Below are 20,423 nucleotides of genomic sequence, written 5' to 3'. Positions count from 1 at the left end.
TGTTTATTTAAAGCATATACTTTATTTGCTTATAAGCAGTTGAGATTCTATAGAAGACATCTTACAGAAAAAACATCTTGTAGACAAGTATAATCAAAATTTATTTCTATTGCCATAAAATATCAGAATTACTTGTTTTTTAATTGCTTTACAGTTCAAGTTTGACTTTCCCTTCACAACTGACAACTAAGTATGGATACAAAATTATATTTAATAGGATGAAAACTACAACATTATCAGATTTTACCTCACAATCTACAGCACTATGCAGCTTCAGCATTGTACAAGGTGACAATGCAAAGAGAATTGGCTGGTTGATCTGTCAGTCCAGTGCAATTAAACAGCTTCAGAACAAACCAGCCACCAAGACCCAGCAGGACAGCAGGCGCACAGTCAGGCCTGTCATGTTATGGCCATCGCTGCCTGAAGTCACGGTATTACCTGATGCACACAAGAAGAGATGAATTAAGTTTGCTTTTTGAATTATGAAACAATATTAAGATGTATTTATGAGTCTAACTAAACTATACTCACTGTCTTCTGCATTGGGAGAGTCTTTAATAAAGTAAAAGAAAAACGGAAAGTGAGAAACTTTGTAACTTAAGTATTCTTGGAAAATCGCAAGAAAAGAATAAAACTATGTTTCAAACCTTTAGCCATGTAAAGAGGTCCGACTGAAATGGTAGTTGATTCGCTGCTTTCTTTACCAAAAGGAACCAAAGACCTTTTTCTTCTGTTATTAGCACAATTCTGAAAATGTTTAACACAAAACGTGGAAACTATGGATTTATAATATACATGTTAAGATAGGGATGAGCCTACAGCCCCAGGGATTTAGTGGCCCAACTGTGAACCACAAAGTGTTGCTGGTGGAAATAACAATCTCTTTCCTGCCAAGTTCTATAAAACCATTAAGTAATATATATTATATATTATTAAATATTGTCTGTGGTATCTTTTCTCTACCATGACTTTATCTGCTGTTTCAAAGAATGCGCTCATTCTTGACTTTTCAACTTACTTGAAATTACCTGAATTTGTTGACATTTGCTAGGCTCACAGAGTCTCAGCATGCAGTGCACATAGATGCTGGACTTTGCCTGGTCATGGTGCTGAACAAAGCGGAAGGCCTCAAAGTTAAACCGGGCAACCGTGGAGACGCCATTGCTCGTCACAGTCGTCCTGTTAGCTATATCGCAGCTGGTGGAAAGTGTTTTTTTTTTTTATTAGAGACATGAAAATATCTTAATGTACAGTTACACTGTGCTAGTGTGCGCTTTCTTACCCAGTGAAGAAGTCATACTGCACGCTCTGTGGCATATTGTAAGGAGTTGGAGTAGCAAAACAACGATCCAAGAGTAAATTGAAACTAAAAAAAAGACAATACTGAATCAACAGGAATGAAGTCTGATGAGTTCGTTATGAGCATCCGAAAGGCATTTACTTACTTTTGTGTCAGATTATCAGCCTTGACCTCCACATATAACTTGGTTCGCAGCTCAAGTCCTGGTGGAGGCACCACTAACGGATAGTTATAATTAGAGTCCTAGAAAAAGAGTGTCAGAGTAAACCAAGTCATTAGAAACACATCTGATTTGTGTCCTCATGAGCTGACTGATAATTTATACCTACGTTAAAAACACTCATTTTGAGTGAATCGATGAAGGTCCCATTATTGTTGCTGGTTGCCACAGAGACTGAGGAGCTAGAAAAATAATTGAAAACATGCAAAAAAAGACAGAGAAACATATGGTAACTTTTAGATTTGCTGTATAAATGCGCAATAAGAAACACATCTCTGGAGTAAGTATATCTGGTTCCTCACGCTGTAATCTGTGTATTGTTCAAAAGGTATTGCAGTGGATATCGGCAGGAGAAGTGGTAATAGAGATCTGTGGAGTAGCTGATCAGCCCCTGGTCAGATCTAGGTGTGTTAATGTATCCTGTAACAATAACTGCCTGGATACTCGAGAAGCTGCTGAAGGGACCTGAAGGGTCTGGCTTTTCATCTACAATCTAAGAAAGATAGAAAGAGATACGATTGTGGTTCATATATGCTGCTAAACAGTTTCCCAAAAAGCAGCCAGATATCTAACATCTGGCAGCTCCATTTTCCAGATATGTGTCATTTTTTGCCAATCTCTCCATTCTCCAATATCCAATAACCTGCAGAGACTGGCGACAGGAGTTATCCTGACTCTGGTTGACAGGAAGCTGGAAATGGACGACCGGAGGGTCCACACTGGTGTCCACAGAGCCCTGGCACGCTGTATTACTGTACTGCCCATTCAGTGCTAGCTCTGTGGCATTGAAGCCAGCCCACTGAACTGTGCATAGGTTGATGTCCAGGGTAATCTTGCTGGTGCCACATTGAACCATTAGGTCTGAGTTTTCTGCGAAAGAAAGAAATTTTAAAAACCCTGGGAGTTAAATAGTTGTTTAATTTTATATATTAATTAGAGATGGCACGATACCACTTTTTTATGTCCGATACCGATACCGATATCATAAATTTGGATATCTGCCGATACCGATATGAATCCGATATAGTGTTTTTTAATCAACAAAACTGTTTTTTAAAATATCTTGCTGCATTTTGCAAGTCTGCAAGTTCATACTCAAGTTTAAAACAACAACTACACTAAAGCTATTCTGTTATACCTGTATACAAAAAAAATATTTCATAGTTCAGCAATACTGATCAATCTAATAAACTTAGACCTACACCATCCTCCCTATTCTGGTATTTTAAAGAGTACTTAGCGTAAATATTAAGCAACCTAACTAATAGGGTTCCAACTCCCAGCAACAACAAAAATAAATAAATAAAAAATAGGGAACCACCCCTCACGCTCCACCTCATGATGCTTAATCAACGTAATCAACCTTAATTTGATGCAGTGTGAAAAAAAATGCACAGAAATCAATTATTTTTCAAGAAATATTAAATAGATTCAACATCTTTCTTCAACAAAATTGCAGACTGCACAGATGGTACCTTCCCAAAGGAAAATGTACTATAGCTTACTAGGGTATATATATTAGACTTAATAGTCACTATATACAGTAATTGACTTCTATTCATTTTACATCAAATTAAAACTTTGGGTGTCAGATAATTATTTATTAAAAGCTAGACATTTTAAATGAGAATAAGAAAGAAAAGTATGTCTTTGTGCCCCCTTTTCCCAGTTAATGCCCTATCGGCCCCCCTGGCTAAACTTTGCTAGATCCGCCCCTGCACAGTTACCAGCCGTCAGCTACGTAGAAAAAGATCCTGGTGTAGAAAGTAATATTAAATAAATTCTAACAACAGCTTATCAAGCTTAAACGTGCTGCTGTTGTTCAGCCGCTGGTTTGCTCTTTCTGGCGCAAAGTGGACCAAAAACAAACAAGAGAGATGGACTCACAACAGAAAAGCCGATCAGCTGATCATTAGCAGTTTCAGATTGAAGTAGCAGCCGGAGAGCGAGAGGCAGTCGCTAGTTAAGCTTAACTGGGAATGCTTTACAAACATTCAGAGATGGACTTACACACTTGCTTTACTTCTCTCGGGGATAACTTTGTCGGAGATGAAATGCCAGGTTGCTAGCGAAGCTCCACATGCTATCCAGACCAGGACAGGTCCCGCATGCCACAGCTGCTCTATCACGTGATGCATACTGCTCCGACGTTCTGAGGCGAGTTACGGCGTGTTGCAAGTTTTGTGAGGTGCTTTCGTGATATTTAATGGATCGGATTACATTTTTTATTTTTCTCCGATATCCGATCCAGTAATTTAGGTCAGTATCGGACCGATACCGATACGTAATATCGGATCGGTCCATCTCTAATATTAATAATGTGATTTTTTTTTTTTAATTAAAAGGTTAAATGATTATGATTTAGTGGCTGCCATGTTTAAAGCCTAAATCTTGTACAGCTAAATAAATATCTACCAAATTTGGTCAAAAAGTTTTAAAAAGAGCATTATTTTTGTTTTCTTAATAGCACTGATATTTTATTTGTTGAAAGTCACACAAAAAGTACCTGGGGTCCTTTGATATTCAGAGGAGCAGTTATAGAGGCACCGAACAGGCTGCAAAAGCATCACCAGCAGGGGGAGACAACGGTAAAGAGCCATAATGGCAGTTCCTGTAAAAGGAGTAAAACAACAGTAGCAACAGTTATTTTTATTATTTTATGTGAAAAATGTGTAAATAAGTTGCTGTTTTTCTACTAGATGATTCCAATGTTTATAATAAGGTCTACAATCATGTGGAAAGGTCCGGAGCCACACTTCATTTCTTTAGAGAAGCCAGACGCTTTTGTAATTTCTTTTTAAGTGGTCTTGAACAGTTTTCTGGGGGGGGGTTTCTTTTAATTTCACTGACCTATGATAATAGTAGATAACCTATCAGAGAGCCAATTTTAAATTGTATCATGCCTGGTATATCACAGTATGCAGTCCTTAAAAAAACAGAGGAGGACAAAAGAAGAAGTGGTAGGCCTAAAAAACTATCTACAGCACATGAACAAAATCTGAAAATAATGTCCTTAAGAAATTAGATAAATACAGCAATGACCTGACATGGGACCTGAGAGATGCATCTGGCCCTTTAGCGAATTCATCTACTGTTCACTGAAGCCTCGTCAGAAATGGTCTCAGTCGAATTCTGGCTGTCAAGAAACCATTCTCAAGGAAGGAAATGGGGCGAAAAGGATGTTTGCCAATTTACACAAGAACTGGACTGAAAATCAGTGGCATCTTGACATGGAGCTGACCAAAAGGCAACCACCATCCAAAGAAAAGCTTTGAGCTTCAAGAAGCCTGAAGAACTATTCTTTAAGACTACTTAACAATAGATGTATCATTGCACCAATTTCCCATTTCCACATTACTGTATTTTAAAAAAATGACAATTGACTGAATCCTTTTTCACAGTACTGCATATAATTCTTTATTTTAGGAAGAGACCTATGCAACAACCAGAAGAGGGTCTTACCTTGGTGATACCTGAGCAGGTGCTTGTCACAGTATTTGAGATATATGGCTTATATAGTATTCAGGATACATACCACAGTTGCGTGACTCAGTAGCCCTCCCTTTGTCTAATTTTAGACCCCTACACACACACACACACACACACACACACACACTTTCCCCTATCTTTGTGTACTGGGACTTGTGTGACACAGCTCCCGCAGGTTAGCTGCAACTGTTGTTTCGGGTTTCTTCCATCAGAAATCATTATCAAAGAACAGAAGTTAAATATAGCTGTCGGCTGTCGCACCTTCCTGCAATGAGGCAAGTGAGGTTTAAACCTTGATGCAGTGTGCATATTTGGTTGTTGAACTTTTCAACTGACTTCAGACAAAGTGAGCCACGGACACTTTTCTCCCTTACTTAATTTTTCACTATAACTTCTTACAAAAATCAGGCAACATTACTGAAGACCTGCAGGTTTTTCATTATCATATTGCAGCTAATGTTTCTAATAAAAAAATGCCTGAAACACATGCAGAGCAAATGGATTTTACAAAGCAGAACCCAGGCCAATGCATAAATTTAATAACTGAGATCCTCCATCGACTTGCAAATAATTCAAGAATCAGATTTCAAAAGCAAAAGCAAAAAAACAAAAAGACTAAACATACATGCTTCAAGAGTGGCTTTATCTCTTGAGAATTATGCACAATGAATGCTTGAGAGGTGATCTTGCCACAACAGCCTATTAAAAACTTGCTGTTAGTTCCCCTTGCATGTCAGACTTATTTCAATCTTGATAGAACTGCATTGCCTATAGACTAGATACCTATAGGCCATAACTGTTACAACTCTACTGAGAACACCCATTGTTCACTAGTAATATAGAAGAAAATTAGCTTAGTGTTCTGCTAAAGAGCCCAAGGTGAAAGAAAACATTTGTCACTCTATCCAGTGTCACTCTGTCCTGATTTTTACCTCAGAGGAAACTTGTTTAGAAAAAATTCACAGGCCATTCTTCCACTCCTTAGTCCTTGTATTGTTATATTTTTTTCCTGCAATGACCTTGACTGCACACATGGTTGTAGTGCTTTTTGATAGAAAGTGTGGTTGGTTTGTTTGAATTGTTGTACCAAGTGTGAAATAAATAAATAAATGAAATGAAATGAAATGAAATCAGTGAATTATGCAAGTAGAATGATTCAGTTCAAATCCGTTTTATTTATATAGCACCAAAATTACAACAACAGTTGCCTCAGCACATTTTATATTGCAAGGTAAAGCCCCTATAATAATATACAGAAAACAGAGAACATGATGGTCACATGTCCAGAGGTTAATGGGTCAGCTTTAGCCACCAATGTCTCAAACACTGGACATGTGTGGCTTAATCTTAATATTTAATAGTTTATCTTAATACTTAATGTTTATCTTTATAAAGACTAAGATTAGGTATCAAACCTATTTCATTTAATAAGCTTAACAGAAGCACTACTACTGTAAAATATGTGAATTTTACTGTGAAATTAACTTGCCTGATGCATCAATACATTGCTCCCAGAACAGGGGCTGAAATCAACTGTAGTGTCACCATCTTTAGCAGGGTATGTTTCACAGACCACACAGGATTATCATGACAGTGAGCTCCAACAAGGATTTGTGTGCAGCTTTACTGGCTCCTTTCAACAAGAACTATAATGGTTACTGACATATAATCACACTAGAAAAGTATAAAACCAGGGCACAAGAGAAGGCAAGGATTTAGATTTGGAGGAAAGAAGATACGCTGGGAAGCTTGTGAGAAATTGGTACTGTACTCTGCAGACATGTACTGCAGAGAAAATCCCCACTGTTACAGATAACCCCTCTGGGTGGGAATATAGAATATCACTTGGACAAGAAACTGAGAAACTTGTATGTTTAATAACATTTGTAATGCTTCGTTGTTGGAGAGGGTTCATTTTTTATTTATTTTGACAACTTGTAATAAATACACAGATAATTGCTCCTATGACATAATGCTGTAATCATCTTACACTGTAAAACAAATCCTGAAAGGGTTTCAGTTGCTTTTGATGGTAACAGATATTGTGTTGGTTACTCACATCAAGTGGCAGAAGAAGAAGGATGAGTAAAACTACCAAAGCAGTGATCCCACTAGAAATATATATATATATATATATATTAGGGGTGCAACGATACACAAAATTCACGGTCCGGTTCGGTTCGATACTTTGGTGTCACGGTTCGATATTTTTTCGATACAAAAAAAATGTTCATGCATTTTTAATTTGTCATTTATTAAAATTATAAATATATATTTTAACTCAAAAGTACAGTTTTTAAATTTAACCCTAACCCTTGTGCGCGTTTTTTATTTTGACAGCGAATGCGCACCTGCGGACCACTTATGTGCAGCCCTGGTTATTTAGCTTGTCATATTGCAGCCACAGAAATTCTTTTGTCCATGAAACCATAAAGCTGCACTTTCTTTTTGCCTCATAGTCTGATTTGTCATAACTTCTCCGTTTTGTGGTAAGCTTTTCTTTGGCTGTCACTTCTTCACCCTGACCTGTCTTATTTGGCTCAGCAGAACTGAAATATATATCCTGCTGCTTTTACACACTCACTCACATAAGCTCAGCGATTCTCTGCGCGATCAACCTCTCACATGTTTAAGCTGCGGGAGATTTCACTTGTCATGTTTGCATAGTAAGCTAACGATTAATAAGACGATGTCAGAGGAATTGGTGCACAAATTATCATCACTCACAGATCAGTGCTGTCGCTCTCTATACACAGTTCGCACGATTGCAAAGTGAAAGCAAAAAAACAAGCGCAAATTCAAACGCGACTTCAATATGTCACATATTGACAGTGGCTCACAGATGCCAATGACATAATTACCCAGCTACATTTCTGAAAGAATGCAAAAGCATTGACATATATTTTTCCTACAATAGCCCGACGGGCAGGGAAGAGATAGATTTTGGTAGCCCGACTGAAAAAATCGCTAGCTCTGGGACGTCGGGCTAGCGATATTGCAAGCCCTGTATCTGATTGAGGAATCATGCATCTTTGGAAAAGAGAGTTTATTACAGAGAAATGGCTCTTTCCAAAATAAAAGCTATACTATCCGCTTCTTCTGGGCTATATTCTCAGCAGCATAAGGAGAATCATGTGCTAACAGCTGTCTAAATGACTCGGCTAAAGTTAGTAGCATGCTTGTTGTTTTTGTCTTTGCACTAGGATGATGTCGGTGTAAATGTGGTGTAAATGTGCAGTCATATTCGTTGTGTTCCCACTAGTGCTTTCAGGTTAATCTCGTTGAAATGACCTTAACGCCACAACACAGCAAATCTCCGTTAACGAGCTACCGCCGATCGCTCCGTGCATGGGGCTAGACGGCCAACACGTTAACGAGCTAACTGCGCTAACACACTAGTTCACACCAATGTAATTGAGCATTGCATGGCACATCCAACATACTGTTTTACTTTAGTCCATGACTCGCTTACCTTCAGGGTCATATGTCACATGAAAACCAAAATAATTCCAAACGCCAGAACTGAATGAGGTTCAATTTGCCTGTTGCAAGGAGAGCTTAACTTCTGTCTCGCTAGTTTGCCCTGTGCTCTTCCTTCTGACGATGCTGTCTGTGTGGAGCGCTCAGTGGATCTGCGCTCGACAGTGCAGCCTAGGCGGAGTAGTCGAACACAGATTCACTGAGCGCTCCACACAGACAGCATCGTCAGAAGGAAAATTGATAAAATAAATTACAAATGTTGTATTGTTCGATACATATGCGTACCGAACCGAAAGCACTGTATCGAACGGTTCAATATCGATACGAATATCGTTGCACCCCTAATATATATATATATAATTAATATTATTGCTGAACTGTACTTAAAGTAAACAAAAGTAAAAGCATTTGTTCTACATAAAAAAAAATCCTCTGCAACAAATAAGTGATTTCAGGAATGGCTGATGGTTTGTTACTAGAAACCCACAACTCTCAAGTTTAACCACATGTTAATGCCGCATTAAATCCAGTTCTACCAAATAAATGTAAAAGTTTTCTTTAACTTTTCTGTAATGTGTTACTTTTTTGTAACGTACAAGAAAATATAATTATTTACATAAATAAATCTTTTTTCATAAATAATAATAAATATGGACCTTTTTCAGATCACAAACTGCTCTACGAGATCAGGTAAATGAAACGCAAGTAAGAAATGTATGCGATAAAAAAGACCATTCAAATTAAAGACTTAGTTTTCAGTCAAGGTAGGAAGTGGTGCTGCAAAAATAATCAGTACAATCTTAAAATCGATTCCAATGCATACTGATGTGATCCCATCACTTTGCTCAAGTTCAAATCATGGCACCTGAGTTCTGTATAGTCTGCAGTCATTCAGTAGGTTAGGAAGTAAAACAGTCATTGTAGTAATCTAGATGTTAAGAGACAAAAGCATGTAAAATAGTCTGTGTCTTTAACCTTCTAGGACCCTGCGTCCACATATGTGGACATCACATTTGGGGTTATTTAGACCAAAATACTAAATCTTGCTCTACAAGGGCCTGATATCCCCTTACAAGGACATTATACTGCCACTGTTCTATCGAAATTTTAAATGAATCCTCATATGTGGCTCTCATTTTTCTTACAAACAAAAATCAGGTAAAAAAAAAAAAATCTGGCAATTCTTTGTTTTTACCTTCATCAGGTCCCAATCATCCCAAATATCAAAGAGAAATTAAAAATGCATGCCATGAAAGAGTTTGGGTCTTAGGAGGTTAAATATTAAAATGGGTCTTACTTTTGAAATATTTCCATAAGTAAAGATTAAAACATGACTGTGTTAGTTTACAGGCTTAAAAGTAAATAGTTGGAAGAAAAAAAATGAGTGTAGTTGGTAAGTAAGGATAATATTTTCTATTTTAAGTTTGGTATCCAAAGTAAAGAAAAAAAGCTGAATACCTGAGTTGATGTGAGTCATTACTTTCTGGACACTTAAACAGTTTAAACCATGAATGGGAGTGGCTGCTTAACCTTACTTCTGTGTGGTTTGGTGTCATCTGCTGGGCAAAATTAGACAGAGTTCAAATGCTTTGTTGTTGTTGGGTCTGGGTTACAACTCGTGATTTGCCAGAGCTGAAGAGTTCAAACCAAGTGACACAACTTCCACTCCAGCAGAGTCACTCAGAAAGTTTGAATAAATATCCAATAAAGCGATACATGAAAAATTCAGGTACAATTTTTTTAATGAAGTTTACATTAGTGGATTCATTATGTTTGTCTTGCTTATTACGAGCTGTGCAAAGCAGTGAAATCCATAGGTCTATTTATTGTATTGTATGGATATAATTGGCACTTTGAAATAGGCTTAGTATCGCCTAACATGATGATGGATTTAAGGTGGATCCTGAGCTCGAGGTGTTGTAGTTGTAAGTTGTATTTTATGCAGCTTTGCTACTAAAATAGTCCCTCCTATATTATTTTCACGTTTCCAAACTTAAAAGATGAATCTGCCAGTGTCTCTGCAATAATCCTGAAGGGGTTGCTTGCAAAATAACAATTCTGGTTTACAGTCTAGCATTTGAGTCCTCACATGAAGTTATCCACGTTGCATTCCTGTGCTGAGCAAATAAGATTTGAGCCTGTTGCCCGATAATAAACTCAATGATGATGTGAGGAGAGGCTCAACAGTGGCAGGGTTTATAACACACAGTCACAGCTCTTCATCACATGACAAACGTTTGCCTTCACCAGCCAATAATCAAATTTACTGCACAGGCAGCAAAAGACCAAAATGAAGGAGAGGAAATCAGTCCAGAGGCTCAGTCTCTCTAGAGATACCCACATGACCGACACAGCTGTGTCACCAACAAAGAGACAGCCAGCGAGACTGCTTGATCCCAGGTAGCAGACCACATGCCTTACTAACCTATGATTATCTGTCCTCTCTCAGCTCTCCACAGAATGGTATTTTTACTCCACTTCCAAGGTCATGTGTTGATAGCTGTTATTAGAGGACATGCAAGACCACAGGCTGAAGCCAACATCTGTGTTGTGAGTCTATGTGAGTGTCTTTATGTCTTAAAAATGTGTTTGATTCTTTCTGTATATCTCCACCAAAATAATCTTAACTCATCAGCATTACAGTGCAAGCAAGTACAAGCCTTTGATGGATACACTCTGGAAATTAGTCTGGAAGTCCTAAGAAGAGGGGCTTTCTATTTTTCCTATATTTTTCCTATCCATCCATCCATACAGATAAACTGTTTTCTTTATGTGTGTTTGTATATGTTTCCAATAAGAGAACTGTAGTGGAAATATGCCATTATGTTACTACGACTTAGGTTGAAATGTGCAGTTTTTTTATGTGCAATTATCTAAAAAGTTATGATGGGATTTACCTGAAATATTTACCAAACGTGGGACTTTAGAGGTGCAATTTAGAGGATTTTGTGTTGGGAAGCAGGTACATTGTGCGTCATATGTTAACGTTAACAAATACTTGTGAAATTAAAATAAGACAAAATGGGGGGCATTATCAAAATATTCTTAAGAAAACATCAAAAAGCATGTCCAGATATGCTTCTTGATGCAAGGACTCACCTGATGCAGGTGCAGATTGGGCACTTGTCTTGTGATCTGATTGCACACTGACAAGTGAAGATAGCAAACAGATGGGTGACTATGTATGCAGTCTTCAGTTGGTTTTATGGCTGCAAAGGCCAGTGCATATAATTCAGTCCACTCAGTTCCTCTTGATCAGAGAAAGACCCCCACCCTGGAAATGACTACTGACTTCACATTCATTTAGAATAGTGATGAAATAATTTGGCCAGAAAGAAAAATATCTGGTGGAGCTGACGTTGAAATTTGATTTATTTCCATTTTATAACTCATGACTGATCCAGACAGTCTAACCTCAGTCATTTCTACTCTGAAAATTAAGGAAACCAGACCAAAGCAATGAACAGGAAGTGCGGGTCTAAAAAAAAAATACTTTCCTCTTCCTCCACTGCCTGTTTTCCTGTTTTATGGGCAATCCCTCGCTCTCTTCCACCCAATTCCACTTTATCTTTTACTCTGTAATAATCTTACTTCGTGTCCTTACTGTTTATCTCTCTTTAAATGTTGTTTTCACAGTGTGGTCTAAATCATTTTCCTCTAAACGTATTACTTACTGACGCATTTCTTTTAGTTGTGATCAGTATGTTTTTAAATAAATAAAATACAAAAAGCAGCATAATATCAGATCAACTTGTTTATCAGAAAGACACAATGAAAAATTGAATTCTACTTTTAACGAGCAACACAACATTTTGAAGTAAACCTGTTTTTTCCTCCTCTGAGCTGTTTTTCCCTGGACATGGCACTCAGCCAGAAAGAATGAAAGATGCTCATTAACAGTTTTAATACAACGCGCATGATATGCACAAAGAACTCTATTCATCCTATCATGGCATCAGTATATATGAAATGGGACTCTGCATTGTTGATTAAGAACTGCGCGGACTTATACCTCAGTGATTACAGCTAAAAAGAACACAAACTCTATTTTTTCTTGCGACATATGTACTTTTTTCTTTTTCTTTTCTTTTTTTTTTCAAAAATCGGCCTCTGTCTCTCCCTCCTGGTTTTTTTTTTTTTCCGCCTCAGCAGACGGCATATGCACGCCTTCAGCAAGACGACCCACTTTTAGGCTGAATAGACTATTCTGCTGCTCCCTCTGTGTCATCACTGTGTTTACCACGGAGGTCTGAAGCTCAAGCTCATATCCCAACTCCCTAGTTTACACCTTATTTACGATTCCAGCACACTAGGTGAACATGTAGAGATGGATTTTATGAAGCTGTTTGGCACTGTTATCGCCGTTTTGTTCCAGCCTGGCTCCACTTCTAAACTTAATGGTAAGAATTTCCTTCGAAGTGGGGAAAACTCCCTTAAAAAAAACGTATAGTAGTTTTATTTCCGAGTTGTACGAGTTTTGTTGTTTTTGTTTTGTTTTTCGCTGAGAAAGCTTCGATAATATCTGAATGACAAGACCATGAGTTGTATTTGTGTTGTTGTTGTTGTTGTTGTTAATGTTTAAGTTAACGGGCTTAAACCAGAACCGCTGGAAAACTTGTCCTCGGTGTGTGTGTGTGTGTGTGTGTGTGTGTGTGTGTGTGTGTGTGTGTGTGTGTGTGTGTGTGTGCTATAATCATAAACAGACAGCAGTCAAACTCACAGCACAGCAGCATGCGATTAGGTGGGCGAACTCATTTAATATGAGGAAGAATTATAATTTAACACCTTTAACTGTACTATAGCGCATCAGTAGGACTAAAAGGATACAATAATGCTGCTAACTATAGGCCTAATCACAACAATAGCCATAACTACGCCAACATAATGTAAATCCGTATGCAGTATTGTAGTTTTTCCCCTCACAGTCTCCGCTGCGAGCCAGTCTGAAGGTATTTCTAGCCCATGGTTTGATCCCTTGTCTCTCCCAGGCTAGCGTAAGCGACGTGCAGCAAGTAGCTAACTAGGATCAATTGATTGTGAAAAGCTGAAGAGACTGGGACAGTTGCAACACTTTTTGCACTTCTCTCAGTCACACTGGCGTTGTTTGGCTTACTTCTCGTCTGGGCAGACGTTGAGATCTTGGTCATGTTTCCCTTGAAAGAGATATTAATCTCAAGGGATTTCCTGGTTAAATAATGCCAGTGATCAAAGGAGACTAGCCAGACTGCTTTGATTTGATAGGAAAACAACAGTAACTCAAATACCAACTCCTTACAAGCAAGATATGCAGAAGAGCATAGCTGAACACACAGTATATCAAAGCCTTGAAGATGATGGGCAGCAGCAAAAGACCACACCAGGTGCCACTGCTGCCTAAGAAAAGCAATGGAAGCTGAAGTTTGCATGGGGTTTGCAAGATTATAAAAACATCGCCTGGTCTGATGAGTCTTGATTTGTGCTGTGACATTTGGTTTGCAGGGTCAGGATTTGGTGTAAACAGCAGGAAAGGATCCATTCTGCCTTGTATCAGTGGGTCAGGCTTGTGGTGCTGGTGTAAAGGTGTGGGGGACATTTTCTTGACTCACTCTGGGTCCCTTTGTACCAACTCAGTGTTGTTTAAATGCCACAGTCTACCTAACTGTTGGTGACCATGTCCATCCTTTAATGACTGTAGTGCCTAATGAAGGTTCTGATTAGTGCATATGATGTATCACTCAAAATCTTGATGTGACTTTTGAGAAAGTCAGAAGTTTCACATGACCCAGTCTCAAAGGATGTTTGCACCATGAAGAAACTTGATTAAATCTGACTAATTCATTCATTGCATAACTACTATTAATTAATGATAGTTATAAAATAGCAATGACTTTGCTGATCTTGATTTAACTTGCAGATTCTGCTGAAGACAAGTTCTGTATGTTTTTATTTTAGTTAGATTTATCAGCACACAATGTCATTTAATTCAGATTTTACCCTTTTTTAAAGTTTGGTTCTTAGTTTTACTTCAGTTTTACTAAAATTGTTTATCCATTAGTTTAATTTTAGCAAACTTCAACAACCTCGCACTGCAGCGAAACACAGCCACGTGTTTTCGATTGTTCTTGGGAATGTATAGGCAATCAGAACACAACAAATTCAATTGTGCATTTTAGTATAAGAAAATGGAAACAAGGGAGGTTTTTTAGCCTGTCATGGTCTCATATTTCTTCATTCTTTTCATCAGATGCAATAGGATAAAGTGCGCATAAACTAATTAAAAATCTAGAAAACCTAGAAAAACATTATTCTGATGACTGCTTTGATATGGTTGCCCTGCTCTCTCCCATGACAAAATATCATGTACCAGCCTGACACACTTAGTTTGATGGATGTGGAAGTCAGAAAAACAGTGATTAAAACTGAGTCTGGACATACAGAGGGTTGAGACAGCAAATTTTGAAATGTGAAAAAATGAGAGTAAAATTATTTTTACTGGAGTGAGACTGATGTAGAAAAAAAACCCTTTTTTAAGCCCTTGAAAGTAAAGGTATAAATATCAGTACCATCTGTACCATTGCAGTGGAAAGAATTTGGCAATGCAACCCAAACATTCTGGTTCCTATTTTTTGTCTGTGACACTGTAAGCAGCTTAAAATCTTCCTGCCACACAGATACCACAGGAAGGGTTCAGAAAACAAAAACCCTGCATTTATCATCTTGTTTTATCCTCAATGCTCCCGGTTGGCGTCCAGGGCAAAGAATATGCCGGAGCGGGACACAGCGTCCGTGTTACAAGGCGTCCTACATCCACGACAGCAGGCGAAGGCTGACCTTTGAGGATGCCAGACAGGCCTGCAGGTTGGACGGAGGCGAGCTGCTAAGCATCGAGACAGAAAGTGAGCAGCAACTGATAGAGAGGTACATACAAAAGCTGACCAATAGAGATGGCGACTTCTGGATCGGGCTCCGTCGCAACCCGCAACGTTACAGCATCGGGACGTCAAGCCCAGGTTGCCCCTCGCAGTATTACTGGCTGGATGGAAGCAAGGCTAAGTTCAGGTTTTTCCTCTTTGTTTTAAAATATATTTTTCATCTGTGTAAATGTTTAAGCTGCATCTGTGAAAACAGTAAGAGTAGCCCCCGAGACAGTGTGCTGCAGATGGAAGTGGAAAAAGGCTGTATTCAATGATGACTCAGAAAAAATATTGGATTAGGTGATGTTTGTGTGGGAGTGAAGGAATGTCTAATGTCCTTTGCAAGAATTTGGGATTAAGATAGAAATAAATGACACACTGTTTGAGCTCAGGACAGCACGGTGGTGTGGTGGTTAGCATTGCTGCCACACAGTAAGTGGGTCCTGTGTTTGAATCCAGCATCCACCAGTGAAGCTTGCACGCTCTCGTTATATCTGAGTCCATTCTCTTGAGGTACCATAGGTTTCTCTCGCAGACCAAACACGTGCAGTTTAATGAGGTTTGTAATTGGTGATTGTAAATTGCCCATAGGGGTGAGTAAGAATAGTCATCTGTCTCTGTCAGCAGTCAAGCAAAAGAATGAAAGAAAATTAATATATAGTCTAAACTTGTGCATCTTATTTGTTGCAGGAACTGGCACTGGGACGAGCCATCGTGCGGTAAGGAAATGTGCGTAGTTTTGTATCACCAGCCCTCTGAAACACCTGAGGGTCGTTTCCTGTTCCAGTGGAATGATGAAAACTGCAGCTCCAAGAACAACTTTGTCTGCAAATACGCAGAAGGTGAGCTGGTATGCCTCACACATACCAGTGATCTAGCTGGCTTAAGAGTGCTGGAAAATGTTAAAATTTGGTACTCTTGGTTGTTTTTTTAGTTCCTAAATCTACAAAACTAGAATTTTATTGTCTAGGGATCGCTGCTACAATGTATCCACTGCTGCCAGCAGCTAAAACTAAACAGAAAGAGTTTTAATGGTATGTTTTCTTACAACCGACATTAAAATATAGCTGATTACATGAAAAGAGGGGAAAAAATGACTCATTTCTTTCCATAAAGCAACCTTTAGTAGTCTCACCCATGTATTGCTTTCTTCCTCTGAATAACACTAATTTATTTCCCTGTTCTGCAGAAAAAGTACCAGTATTTACTGAGGACAGAAACACAGCACATGCAGGTACTTGTCAGCTTAGAAATGCTAATATTAGAACGTGATACAACGTCTGCTGTGTACTGTGCATTCTGAAAACAACCATGTATTCCATGTAATGTGATCGCATGAAAATTTTTATATTATACATAATATTCTGTATGTTCGATTACATTTTGTTTATTGTCCTTTGAGACACCCAACACCTGCAGGAAGCATCCTAATCAGATGCCTGAACCACTTCGACTGGCTCCTTTCAATGTGGAGGAGCAGCAGCTCTACTCCAAATCCATTTTGAATAACCAAGCTCTTCACCATTACTTTAAGGGAGAGCTCAGCCACCCTTCTCATTGCTTATATCTGCAGCCTCATTCTTTTGGGTATTACTACAGTCTTCATAAACACATAAAAGGCTAAAGAAAATTTATACATGCTTGTGACCTCTTTTAAACACCTTTTCTGCGAGAAACATGGTAAATGGGCTACATACTACATGCGTCATTCACCCATGCAAACATATTCATAAAAGCACTTTTTTTCTACTCATAAATCCTTTCTAGCTAAATTTCACACACATTACTCCGATAAATGCATTGGAGAGCAACCTGAGGTTCAGCATCTTGTCTAAGCATATTTGGTATGCAGACTGGAGCAGCCAAGGATCCAGCCACCAACCATATAAAGATAAAACACGAAGATTCTTTGGAGAACTCTATTTTTTTAACTGCTAAATTTTCTAGAAATTAAAATGCAACTGTCCTCTGCAGTAGAACTTATGCATCATATGCGTCAGCTGTAATAGTCTATCTATGGGTGAGTTTAGTGAAATCATACATTATGTGATATATGTATATATATATATATCTATATCTATCTCATGGAGTAATCGAATCATATAAAATATCTTTCACACGCACCTGTTGATTTTGTTTTCTGGTTTCTCTAGTTCCATCTTTGATTCCAAGCATACTGTCAACCACAGAAAGTAATGAAAGGATAAAAATAGCACTACCTGAATCCTCTGGTAAGAAAGGAAAGAAAATATTCTTGATACTCTGAGGTATGTTTTGGGAAGCTATGAAAAACCACTGTGTCACAAGCAAAGTTCTTTTGTTCACAGTATCTTTCTCTGGCAACACCCTCGACATTTCCTACATCCTTTATGCGACTATCCCTGCGCTACTGTTGCTGTTGTTTGCAGCTGTTGGTTTCTTTTGCTACAAACAGCATGCTAAGAGGTAAAACAGACAGCTATAACAATTTTTTTTTAATGCATTTGATTATATGAGTATGTCCTGTTGATTTTAACTTTGGCCCTCTTTCATATTTAGGAGGAAGACAGAAACAGAAAGCTATCCCAGCAGATCAAAACAGTGGGTGCTAGCAACAGCTTCATCTTGCCCTGTGCAAGGACCTTATGCCTACAGTGACATTACCAAACTGCCTCACACTGCTCTGGACAGCAGGATAGCAGCAGAAATCATGACAAAGTACTCCGGTTCTCCGTCCCATGACTCCCTGTGCAACGATTATGAGAATGTGTCGTGTGTGGACAATGAGAGCGGCTTTGTCACCAATGACATTTACGAGCCCTGCAGAGCTCAAAGCCGGCGCTGCCGCAGTCAGACTGGATGGGTGGAAAATGAGATCTATGGATAACACCGGTGTCTGCAAATGTCCGTCAACCACAGACAGACTACAGTTACACTGTGCGGTGCAGGATTTCTAAACAGCTTGGCCATATCTGTACAGGTTTCACTCAATTTTCTAGTCCTGCATGTAGAATGTACTGTCTGCAAATCAGTGTATTCCATAAAACAGGGGTTCTTAATGTTTTGTCCATGACTTGGTATTCACGTACACATGACTTTATATTTCTGATGTTTTAATAAAAATGTGTTACAGTCAGACCAATGGCACTGTTAACTCTGTGAATCACTGTGATAGCATGCTGATAGATGTAGACACATTGTTTTCCATATTCACCATCGTAGTATGGATGCCCAAAATTGCAGACTAGTTCCACACACTATATAAAGCTGAAGCCGATCAAATCTGATTGAAAAAGAAAAGGATGAGAAGTTGAAGGATTGCCAAAGTGATTCTGATGAGGGCACAAATGTGTGTATACAATTTCATAATAATCCATCCAACAGCTGTTGAGACCCTTACTGTAATCCACTAATCTTATAGTGGCACTTACTACATGACAGGCTATGCACTGAAATGCAAAGGCTGGAAACTGCAAAAATATAAAACCAAATCATGCCATAAAGGTTCTAATATTTCATAAGGTTAATGAAAAGTGGGTGAAGATATTACAGAAAAGTTAAAGTGGAATATCAAAAGCATTAGTCTATTTATCACCTGGGGAGAATGCACAAATTTCCAAGGCAAATTTTGATCCTGTATTAAAGTAATTTAGGCTAAAGGGGCAGGCCATCTGATAGACTGCTGATAATGCTGTCCTTAAAAATTGTGTTATATTTTAAGTTAACTGAATAAATGGTAAGACCAATTCATCAAGCAGCTAAAGATGCAGGTCATGTGTGCACAGGTCTCTAAGCTAAGCTAACAGAATGGGCTTTGAGGTGTTTTTTTTTTTTTCAACTCAAAGAAAAACACATATTTGTGCCCACTTATTTCCTTTGTTCAGTTTAAACCTTCGGCTCTAATAAATTATGCAACATTACAGCAGCACTAAAGTTTTTAGAAGTTTTAGGAGGCATTAATGAAACCAAAGAAGCATTAATAGTTCAGGTCATCTTGGTGGTGCAGCAGCACTGCTGAATCTGACATAACAGATTATGCAATTAGCCTAATCCTGCAATATTGCACACCCACAGAGTTACTCATTTTGTAAACAATCGCACATTAAACTACTCAGCTTCTCTTTTTACAATAATGTCAAAGGATATGATGAGTCAGAAGACAGAGACGGTTTGCTTGTTGGCTTGCTGCTGTGATGGAGACTCCAACCCAGGGACTTTTTTGACCTTTTCTCTAAACTTGAACTTTGGTGTCATCCCTGTGTAAGGCTTCCTGTTTGGTCTCTGATGTCAGAGCCCAGCAGAGAACATGAGGAAACACCGATGGCTGAACTGCTGTGGCCAAAATAAACCTCAAAGTTGTGCGGTTTCCTGACTCCACCTGATTGTGCACGAGGTTCAACTTTCCCACTGATCTGACAGAAACTTGAGGCCAGTTTAAAATATATCACACGTTAATCAGTGCATGTGCATTTCCATGTTCATTTTTAAAGATCACTCTTTACGTTACATATACAAATGTCTGTGTTTTTTTCTAAATGTGCACTGAGTGGGTGTTGGATCGGTGTCTTGGAAAGATGTAGCAAGCCCAGTAAGGAGAGGCTGAGTGTGTTCTTGGAGAATGTTAGACAGGAAATGCCAAAAGCACATCTGGAACTCTTACATTCAGGAAGTCAATGCTTGACAGCGGAGGCCTTCGGAGCGCTGCTCTGCCTGCCTGCTTAGCAATCCACTGTTCTCCGTTTGACTGTCACTACACAACATGAAGAAAAGCAGTGCCAGTTGCAGAGCTGTGCTGTAATTCCGACATGAAGATTGCTTCTTTTTCTGATGTGTAGTTAAGATATTTTGGCTGCATTCTTTGTTTAATAATAATATAGATATACTGGTGGGATCTGCTTTAAAGCTGCTTGAAAGCATGGAGCGTAATCAGTCAAGCACTGAGGAAAAGGAAAATATGGAGCCTCGCTTCAGTTTTCTACTTTTGCCAACAGATGGTGCTGTCATGTAGCTGACAAAAGTTTCTTTGTGGCTGATAAAATGTCTGATTTTATATGGAGCT

The 20,423-nt window shown here is 38.6% G+C and overlaps 2 protein-coding genes across 3 annotated transcripts; one reads left to right on the top strand and one right to left on the bottom strand.

The window, feature by feature from the left end:
• Positions 1-7: 7 nt before the first annotated feature.
• LOC113036454 (zona pellucida-like domain-containing protein 1) lies at positions 8-4,994 on the bottom strand. 2 transcript variants are annotated; one of them, XM_026192829.1, is made up of 11 exons: positions 4,986-4,994; positions 4,030-4,134; positions 2,167-2,393; positions 1,826-2,016; positions 1,633-1,705; positions 1,449-1,546; positions 1,286-1,369; positions 1,032-1,200; positions 651-750; positions 535-555; positions 8-441 (listed from the first exon to the last, which is right to left on the bottom strand). In XM_026192829.1, exons 2-11 carry the CDS (start codon positions 4,121-4,123, stop codon positions 347-349), a joined length of 1,152 nt encoding a protein of 383 aa, XP_026048614.1. In that variant the 5' UTR covers positions 4,124-4,134; positions 4,986-4,994; the 3' UTR covers positions 8-346. The 2 variants fall into 2 exon arrangements, with proteins under 2 accessions (XP_026048614.1, XP_026048615.1); XM_026192830.1 differs by lacking the exons at positions 4,030-4,134; positions 4,986-4,994 and adding an exon at positions 3,534-3,563.
• A 7,521-nt stretch (positions 4,995-12,515) lies between these two features.
• laynb (layilin b) lies at positions 12,516-18,502 on the top strand. The gene is made up of 7 exons (XM_026193400.1): positions 12,516-12,892; positions 15,224-15,530; positions 16,076-16,227; positions 16,575-16,619; positions 17,539-17,616; positions 17,713-17,830; positions 17,924-18,502. The coding sequence occupies exons 1-7, from the start codon at positions 12,820-12,822 to the stop codon at positions 18,249-18,251; spliced, it is 1,101 nt and encodes a 366-aa protein (XP_026049185.1). The 5' UTR covers positions 12,516-12,819; the 3' UTR covers positions 18,252-18,502.
• Positions 18,503-20,423: the final 1,921 nt, after the last annotated feature.

This window comes from Astatotilapia calliptera, chromosome 14, assembly GCF_900246225.1.
Source record: "Astatotilapia calliptera chromosome 14, fAstCal1.2, whole genome shotgun sequence".
Classification (NCBI taxonomy): Eukaryota; Metazoa; Chordata; class Actinopteri; order Cichliformes; family Cichlidae; genus Astatotilapia; species Astatotilapia calliptera.
This window is presented reverse-complemented; position numbering and strand designations above follow the sequence as displayed.

Excerpts from the sequence above, each read along its gene's own strand:
- laynb (XM_026193400.1), top strand. The coding sequence starts at position 12,820 with ATGGATTTTATGAAGCTGTTTGGCACTGTTATCGCCGTTTTGTTCCAG. Across the intron at positions 17,617-17,712 it reads AGCACTACCTGAATCCTCTG|TATCTTTCTCTGGCAACACC; the intron begins GTAAGAAAGGAA and ends TTTTGTTCACAG. Across the intron at positions 17,831-17,923 it reads TACAAACAGCATGCTAAGAG|GAGGAAGACAGAAACAGAAA; the intron begins GTAAAACAGACA and ends TTTCATATTTAG.
- LOC113036454 (XM_026192829.1), bottom strand. The coding sequence starts at position 4,123 with ATGGCTCTTTACCGTTGTCTCCCCCTGCTGGTGATGCTTTTGCAGCCT. Across the intron at positions 1,547-1,632 it reads TCAAAATGAGTGTTTTTAAC|GACTCTAATTATAACTATCC; the intron begins GTAGGTATAAAT and ends CTCTTTTTCTAG. Across the intron at positions 751-1,031 it reads GCAAATGTCAACAAATTCAG|AATTGTGCTAATAACAGAAG; the intron begins GTAATTTCAAGT and ends AAACATTTTCAG.